The sequence below is a fragment of the Saprolegnia diclina genome, assembly GCF_000281045.1.
Source record: "Saprolegnia diclina VS20 unplaced genomic scaffold supercont1.5, whole genome shotgun sequence".
In the NCBI taxonomy this organism is placed as follows: domain Eukaryota; phylum Oomycota; class Saprolegniomycetes; order Saprolegniales; family Saprolegniaceae; genus Saprolegnia; species Saprolegnia diclina.
The window spans coordinates 145708-154366 of NW_008246072.1; the positions used below are offsets into that span (position 1 = coordinate 145708).

The 8659-nt window shown below is 57.8% G+C and overlaps 4 protein-coding genes across 4 annotated transcripts; 3 read left to right on the forward strand and 1 right to left on the reverse strand.

Moving 5' to 3' along the window:
* Positions 1-628: 628 nt before the first annotated feature.
* Positions 629-1408, forward strand: SDRG_02190 (hypothetical protein; the record flags this gene model as incomplete). Its single annotated transcript, XM_008607765.1, has 2 exons — positions 629-896; positions 1038-1408. The coding sequence occupies 2 exons, from the start codon at positions 629-631 to the stop codon at positions 1331-1333; spliced, it is 564 nt and encodes a 187-aa protein (XP_008605987.1). The 3' UTR covers positions 1334-1408.
* Positions 1409-2266: 858 nt separating this feature from the next.
* Positions 2267-3890, forward strand: SDRG_02191 (glycerol kinase). Its single transcript, XM_008607766.1, has one exon. It carries the CDS (start codon positions 2297-2299, stop codon positions 3788-3790), a length of 1494 nt encoding a protein of 497 aa, XP_008605988.1. The 5' UTR covers positions 2267-2296; the 3' UTR covers positions 3791-3890.
* Positions 3891-4867: 977 nt separating this feature from the next.
* On the forward strand, positions 4868-6508 carry SDRG_02192 (hypothetical protein; the record flags this gene model as incomplete). Its single annotated transcript, XM_008607767.1, has 1 exon — positions 4868-6508. One exon carries the CDS (start codon positions 4868-4870, stop codon positions 6506-6508), a length of 1641 nt encoding a protein of 546 aa, XP_008605989.1.
* Positions 6509-6632: 124 nt separating this feature from the next.
* Positions 6633-7652, reverse strand: SDRG_02193 (hypothetical protein; the record flags this gene model as incomplete). Its single annotated transcript, XM_008607768.1, has 1 exon — positions 6633-7652. One exon carries the CDS (start codon positions 7650-7652, stop codon positions 6633-6635), a length of 1020 nt encoding a protein of 339 aa, XP_008605990.1.
* Between the last annotated feature and the right edge of the window lie 1007 nt (positions 7653-8659).

Genomic DNA, 8659 nt, shown 5'->3' on the forward strand with positions numbered 1-8659 from the left:
CTCCAGATCCAGCAAACGCCCACCCGTGTCTACAACGAGCTGGCGTTGGCGGTCTTTCATGGCCCACTTTGGTCGCTGCTTCGACAAGTGCGAATACACCAAGCGGCAAACAAACGACCAAGAGCTTATGGCGACACGACTCAGTATATGTTCTGATTGTACGATATATTAATAATGAATCGTTTATTTGCATGAATCAACGCTATCGTTAAAGTCGTTAAAAGCACGACGCACAGGGCTGCTGAATGTGCGTCCTAGTACTTTTGAGGTATCCAAGACGAAGAAACGTGTCGTTGAGTCCGCTCAAACAAACGTACTAGTACTATATGCATTCTTCGCGCAGACCGTAGGTCCTGGGAGCCTCGCCATTGAATCTCCTTCAAGAACCACGCGTGCCCTTTCTCTCCGTGGTCGGGCCACGATAGGGTCACTCCTACCTCTGCCGCAGTAAGCGCTGATTGGCTGCATTTATGGCGAGTGATTGTGGTGACGTACATTCTCACAAAGATCTGTGCTAACGGTCCAGTCGCTGACCGACAGAAGGTGGACTGACCCAACACCTCGCCACCATCGTCAATGTCATGCTGCTCATTCTCCAATTCACTGCGCCGCACCAGCAATAAGAAAAATGGAAGCCCCCGCTCCTGCTACCCCCGCGACGACCGAACAAGAACCAACGACGGAGCAGCCCACGACAGCCAACTGGCAATCGCTCAAGGAGCAATTCAACTACCACCTGCACGAGCTGCACAAGCTGTCGCGCGAAATGTCGATGGCATCAAACAGCGCCTCGAGTGAAGACGCGGCCGAGGCAATGCAGGCGTACTTTGAGATGAAGTACCAGAAGAAACTGGCCAAAATGCTCGCGCGCAGCAAGTGCGACGGACCCTCGGACGGTCCCGCCAGCTTCTTCGGGCGTTGGGGCCATCACCACGGCAAGTTTGGTCACCACCATGGCATGCCTGGGCCTCATCATCATGGCATGCCTGGGCCTCATCATCATGGCATGCCAGGACCTCACCATCATGGCATGCCAGGGCCTCATCATCATGGCATGTTCGGGCATCCTCACCCGCATGGCGCCGAGGGCGGTCCCATGGCGCCGCCGAGCGAAGGGCATCCCGGCGATGACATGTGGCACAAGATGAAGGACTGCCGCGGCGATCACGAAGACGTGTGGCGCAAGATGAAGCACCACCGCCACGGCGGTCGTCATGGGCACTGCCACGGCCGACGCAGCGACGACGACGGCGACAAGATGTTCCGCAAGATGCACAAGAAGATGGCGCGCCACGGCTGGTTGCATCCTGGTGCCGCGCCCACGTCGTGCTAAAAGCACACTGACTGCCCACGTTCCCGCACGGTCGACACGTCAACAAATTACATATAAATTCCAATGAAAGTGCAACTTTAAAAAATCGCTTGCCATATTCTGGGGTGTTCGCGTCCGCAAGTGATCCTCTCGAAGGATAATCCTTGGTACCCATGTGGCGTCTGTCGCATCGTCTGTCTGTCTGCTTGCGGCAAAGCCCGATGGGTGCAGGTTGTGGTTTTCGGCCAATCACGCTTTCGTAATCGGACTTTCTATCGGGACCAGATGCTCTGGACGACACACTGTTTGAGGCCCATGTTGAAGTGCAGCTTCGACGCGCTTGGTCCACTCGACGCCAACGTTTTTCTTGCACGTTCGCGAGCGACGTCCTTGACAAACCCAATCACTACTCTACAAACTACGACGGAACGATACAAGTGTAGGACGCTGTAGCGGACGAGCCATGCGTTGCCGTGTTGATGCAACGCTCGGCCTGCGTCGACTCGACAGCCGTCGCGCGCCACCTCACCCCTTTCCAATCAAGGCGCGTGCAGCCATGTGCGTTGGCTTCTACACACGTTGAATCAACAGCATGTCTCTTCTTTCATTGGTGCAAGCGCGCGGCTCGTCTTTGTGACGTCGCGGCAGCAACCCATTTGATGGCGCTTCCGCCCCTTTTTCTCGAGGCGTCTTCCCATTCACTGAGCGCTCCTCAAATACTTTGATACCCACGTTCGATCGGTCCGCTGCTCTGAAAGAATCACGCACCCAAGAATCGAGCGCAAAGGGTGTGTTCGGACCACCTCCTCTGTCGTCCCATCTAGTCGAAACGCTGCCTTCGCGGCGTCGACCGACCTTGAAGTTGCCTTTCGCCCATGTTGAAGTTGGTCGCCACGAGGTGCCGGATACTAATCCGGATACGCGAGCGTCAGGCTGGCGATGGCTCATTTTCCAAGTCGCTTGGTTCGAACGAGTAGCATCAAGATGGCATTTGTCGGCGCGATTGACCAGGGCACGACGAGCTCGCGCTTCATCCTCTTTGACCACCAAGGCAACATTGCTGCGTCGCACCAGATGGAGCACAACCAGATCTACCCGCACCCGGGCTGGTGCCAGCACGACGTCGAGGAGATTTGGACCAACGTCAACACGTGCATCAAGCAGACGCTCATGAAGGCGGGCAACCCGAGCGTCGCGGCCGTCGGTATCACCAACCAGCGCGAGACCTCGGTCATCTGGAACCGCCACACGGGCGCCGCCTACCACGACGCGCTCGTCTGGCACGACATGCGTACCGCCGACATTGTGCACCATCTGACGCACGACCACACGATCAACCGGTTCCGCGCCATCACGGGCCTCCCGGTCGCCACGTACTTTTCGGCGGTCAAGATCATGTGGCTGCTCGAGAACGTCGAGGGCCTCCGCGCGGCCGCCGAAGCCGGCGATGCGATCTTTGGCACGATCGACACGTACCTCCTCTGGAAGCTCACGAACGGCAAGGTGCACGCGACCGACGTCTCGAACGCGTCGCGCACCAACTTGATGTCGCTCGAGACGCAGCAGTGGGACCAGGGTCTCCTCGATCTCCTCAACATCCCGCGCGGGATGCTGCCGGAAATTCGGTCGTCGTCGGAGGTCTACGGCCTCGGCGCCGAAGACGGCACGCTCCCCAACGTCCCAATTGCTGGTATGCTTGGCGACCAACAGGCTGCGCTCTTTGGCCAGACGTGCTTCGAGGCGGGCCAGGCCAAGAACACATTTGGCACCGGCTGCTTCTTCATGATGAACACGGGCACCAAGATCATTCCGTCGAGCAAGGGCCTGTTGACGACGGTGGGCTACAAGCTCGGGTCCGAGCCGACCGTGTTTGCTCTCGAGGGCTCGGTCGCTGTCGCCGGCCAAGTCGTCCAGTGGCTCCGTGACAACCTCAAGATCATTTCCAAGGCCTCGGAGATCGAGGACCTTGCCAACTCGGTCGAGGACAACGGCGGCGTCTACTTTGTGCCGGCCTTCTCGGGCCTCTTTGCGCCCTACTGGCGCGATGACGCGCGCGGTGTCATCTGCGGGCTCACGGGCTACGCGACGCGCGAGCATCTCGCGCGGGCTGCGCTTGAAGCCGTGGCCTTCCAGGTCATGGACGTCGTCCACGCGATGCAGGAGGAAGCCAACATGAAGCTCACGTCGCTCCGTGTCGACGGCGGCATGACGGTCAACAAGACGCTCATGCAGATCCAGTCCGACCTCCTTGACGCCAAGGTCATTTGCCCGCGCGTGGCCGAGACGACGGCGCTCGGTGCCGCGTACGCCGCGGGTCTTGCCGTTGGCTACTGGAAGACGGTCGACGAGCTCCGCGTCAACTGGCAGGTGGCAGGCCAGTGGGAGCCGGCGATGGCGCCCGAGGCCCGTGACAAGGTCGTCAAGCAGTGGAAGAAGGCGATCGAGCGCACGTTGAACTGGGAAGAGTCGGACGAGTAAGCGCGTAGTACAGTAGAGTAGTGTGTGGCGGCTATATGCACGTCATTGTATAGCGTTGAAAGGCATGTGCCAATGCAACAATCAGTGTTTTTGCGAAATGTGTGCAGCATCTAATTTTTGCAGGTGTCCCGGGGCCCCTGCTTGAGTTTAATCAGTGGCGGGGCCTGGACATACCAACAGCCACATCGGTAGCGTCAAGAGGTTCCAGGGCTCCGACATCCTTTCAAAGGACTTACTATTTGCTAGCTTTGAATGAGAAGAGCTGCATGGCGCACTGTTGCCTCCAAGTTGTTGGCGTTGTTGTTTGTTGTTGTCGTTGCTGTTGGGATTAGAATTGGTCGCTAAAACGAGCTGTCCAAGGTCACCAGCGGTCTCGCCTGCGAGCAAAGCAGCGACGTGTGAGTACTGTTCAGAAAGCTCAGTTGTCGTGGCGTTCGAGCCCATAGCGTACCAGACGCAAGTGCGCAAGATCAGCCAGAGGACCTCGATGACCGACTTGCAATGCGATCGAATACGGCGGAGTGCTGTTGTTTGTTGCTGCCGTTGGTTGTCAAGCTGAATACTGGCGTTTGATTCGCTCATTAACAGCCAATCCGTACGCTCTGGAACCATTTCAGCCAATCAAAGCGACCACTACGACATCTGTTGCCAACCTTGCCAGCACCCAAGCAGCCACACGATAACAAAATGGTGTCACGTTGCTTGCCCAATTGCCCAAGGCCCTCGAACGACAGCGAGACGACGCCGGATGCATCGACTTGTCCAAGGCACTGCATATTGCGCCGAGTCTCGGCCAAGCTCGTTGTTGTTATTACACAGTCCTTGTCCACGGTACTGCATATGTTGAAGTTGTCGCGAGCGCTTCCCAAGGGTGGGTTCTGCAGTTGCACGGAACGCAACACAGTGCAATCCATGGATTGAGATTCTGAGTTGAGTGCTGGTCGTTGCCACAGCATATACAAAAATGCTATCAATTTACAAAAATACCAACAAGAAGCCATTCGCGAAACGCCAGTGATGGTCGCAGAACTCTAGTGGCAGTCTTGCACCTTGTCAGTTTGCATTTCACCTCGCATCATGGAGTCGCAAATGATGCAGCTCGGCATGTTCTCGTCGATGCGCGCCAACAAGACGGAGACACTCATGTGCATCCTCCTCCCGATCGTGCTCAAGCAGCTCTACGACTCGGCCGGGTCCATTTCGCTCAGCGACCTTGTCGACAACGTGCTCTCAGCGTTGCCGTTTGGTCGCCGGTCGACGCTGCGCGTCATTAGCGCCAAGCACTACATGGCGTCCCACGGCCGCATTTACGATGAGAGCGACATGAACTACATCCTTCAGCGCGCGATCGCCAACTACTTGACCAAGCACATGCCCATGGCGCACAAGCCGTCGGGTCGGTACCAGCTCGTCGAGGCGCTCGACACGGAAGTTGTGTCGCGTCTCGGCGATGATGCGCCGAACCCCAACGACCGCGACTACTGGGACACGCGGGAGCTCGATGTCGACGTGACGATCTTGACCGTGAACGCGCTACCGCCGATCGGCGAGTGGATTGAGATCGAAGACGGGCTCTGGTTCTACCACGACGTGTACGAGGCCGGCGAGAGCGGCGGCGGCAACGGCAGCCAACGCAGCATGAAGGAGTCGACGATCACGTTCAAGCTTCGGGCATCGGGCGCCGACGCCGGTGGCCGCATCGACAGCTTTGTCAACACGGCCTTTCAGGCGTACCAAGACGCAATCGTCGCCAAGAAGCTCCGTGACAAGACCCGCTACATGTATGTGGCGTCGGCTGGCGCCCCACCGCCGGTGGCAACGTCGTCCGAGGATGATGGCGGCGCCAGCACACCGTCGGCTCCGCTCTTCAAGCGCTACGCATTGAGCGACCACAAGACGTTCGACAATCTCTTCTTTGAGACCAAGACCGCGCTTCTCGACCTCCTCGACACGTTTACGACCAAGAGCGGCAAGTACGCGATCCAAGGGTTTCCCTACAAGCTCGGGTTCCTGCTCCACGGGCCACCGGGCACGGGCAAGACGAGTCTCATCAAGGCGATTGCACAGCACACCAAGCGCCACATCGTCAACATTTCGCTCGCGAATGTCAAGACGAACCAAGAGCTCATGGACTACATGCTCGATCTGCGCATGAACGTACCAGGCGAAGACATGCCGATCAAGCTGAGCTACGACAAGGTGGTGTTTGTGATGGAAGACATCGACTGCGCATCCGAAGTCGTCCACACGCGCAAGGACTCGGCGACCGGTGTGCCGTCCGACGACGAAGACCGCGCGATGCTCGAAGCCGCGGTCGCAGCCAGTCTGGCGAGCGCGGGTGGTATCAAGTCCATGACCAAGTTTACGCCCCACGACAAGCTCAACCTCAGCGGCCTCCTCAATGTACTCGATGGCGTCGTCGACACGCCGGGTCGCATCCTCATCATGACGTCCAACCACCCCGAGAAGCTCGACCCGGCGCTCATTCGCCCGGGTCGCATCGACGAGCAGCTGTACATGGGTGCGATGAACGCGACGCAAGCCACGCTCATGGTGCAGCACTACTTTGCGACGGCATTGACGACCGACGAGACGGCTACGATTGAGCGTGTATTTACCAACGCGACGACCGACATTTCACCGGCGCAGGTTGAGAACCTCTGCGCCAAGCACCGTCAACTCGACGATTTCTTGGTGGCGCTCAAAGACCAGCTGTAATGCGCCGTAGCGACGACAAATAGAGAATAAAAATCACATAACTATGTACACATGAGGTCAAAAGCGGCATTATTCATTTCAAAATCACTTTCCGATGCTCGATAGCTTAGCCGTCCTGGGAGCGTTAAAAATCGCCTGAGAAGACTTGGCCGCCGGTGTCGCCATTGTACGCGTGGCCGTAGTCCCCGTTGAACGCAGTCTGGTCGTGGTCGCCGCCATCGTCGTGGCTCAGCGCAGCGCCAATCGCGACACCGCCAATCAGACCCGCAGCGGCACCGACCGCCAGCCCCGTCCCGACACCATAGTGGGGCCGATCGTCGGCGACAATGACAGGCTGCTGCTGTACGTACACTGGTTGCTGCACGACAACGGGTGGCTGCTGCACGTACACGGGAGCCGGTGCCGAGACCACGACGGGCTGCGGCGGGGCGGCTTGCTCCACAACGACGACGTCGTCTTCGTCTGACGCGTTCTTGTTGCGACACCACCACCAAATCCCCGCGACGACGAGAAGAACCGCGAGGCCGGCGACAACAAAGACCCAGACCGGCGTCTTCTTCTTTGCGGATGTCGGTGCTGGCGTCGGTACCGACGAGCACACGCACGCATCACCCTTGATCGGAATCGCACACGTCGCTGCGGTCGGACAGCAGCACGCTTGCTTGACGGCGCTGCTCAGCCACGGACCGCAGTACTTGCCCGGCAGACCCTTGTACGCGTCTTGGCATTGTCCCGTATTGGCGCACTTTTGGCATGTGCTGCTTGTCGGCAGCGGAAAGACAAGGGGAGCTGGCGGTGGTGTCGGCGCGAGCTTGGGTGTCGGGGCGGGTGTCGGTGCAGGTGTCGGGGCGGGTGTCGGTGCAGGTGTCGGGGAGGGCGTTGGTGCTGGCGGCGGTGTCGGCTTTGCGCCCGTGCACAAACACGCATCTTGCTTGAGCGGAATCGCACACGTGGCGCCGGTGGGGCAGCAGCAAAACTGTTTGACGCCGCTGCTTAGCCAGTTGCCGCAGTACTGACCTGGCAGGCCCTTGAACGCTTGGCTGCACTGCCCCGTAGTCGCGCAGATGCCGCACGTATCTTGTGGTGTCTGGCCAAAGGCGCTGATGGCCAAGAAGCCAAAGAGAAAGAGCGACCAGAATCCCATGCGGCCAAACTGCAAATGAGTGGCGCGAGCGCAGGATCTTGTTCTCGTGTCGCATTCAATTGGTCAAAAATGCCTCAAAGACAGCTCAAATTAGGTTGTTTCGACGTCGATTAGGACAATAGCACCCAATGCACTTAGTGTTTCGGATGGAGTGCGGTCCATTGCCGTCGGCCGTGTGGGGTCGAGATCCCTCTCAGTCCGCACATCACCTAGGTGTACAGCAGGTGCCTCACGTACAATGTACTGTGTCGATCTCGATCGAACGTTCTTCAACTCACATTGTCAACGCAAGCGACTCGTGCAAAGATGCCCTCGCATTGACCGGAGGGCTTCAAGAGTGCTGTTGTAGGCCGCCCCGGCTTACATCTAGCAGATGCGCAACAAGACGAAGGACTCAGCGGGATGGCCCCGATAATGGCTCCAGGTCGCACAAAGTGATACGTTCGGACATATTGCCTTACCACACACAGGGTGCTCGATGGACATTTTCAGTATATTTTGTTCGGAAAAAAAAGTCTGTGGTCTGCCGTAACCGGAATTGGCGGTCGGTCGGTCAGCTCCTGTTGTCGACGAAGATCCAATCAGCCATTCCAAGTGCCACGTCATCGAAACGTCCGGGCTCTACTTTTAAGCCAATCAGCGACGTGTATAAAAATCGAAGAGCCAATCACAAAAAATAAACTGCCGTCGAGATTGCACTATGTGTGGCGGTGTCAACGCAACGCCATGCCAACTTGACATCGCGCCAATATTCAAGGACTCCAACTGCAACTGTACTTTAGAGCTTGCTTGCAGAGCCAAGCCGCTCTATTGGCCGCTGCACGAGGACTGTACTCCCATGCAATCGTTAGCGCGTCACTCGAGTCAAACACGAAAAATGTAGATTCACGTCGACAATACATTTGTTTCTCTTCAACTAGACTAGCTTAGGCGCGCATTTGCGTGAACGACTCGCGCGCGTTCATGAGGTTGGACGACCGGTCGATGAGCGCGTCCTTCTCGTTCAC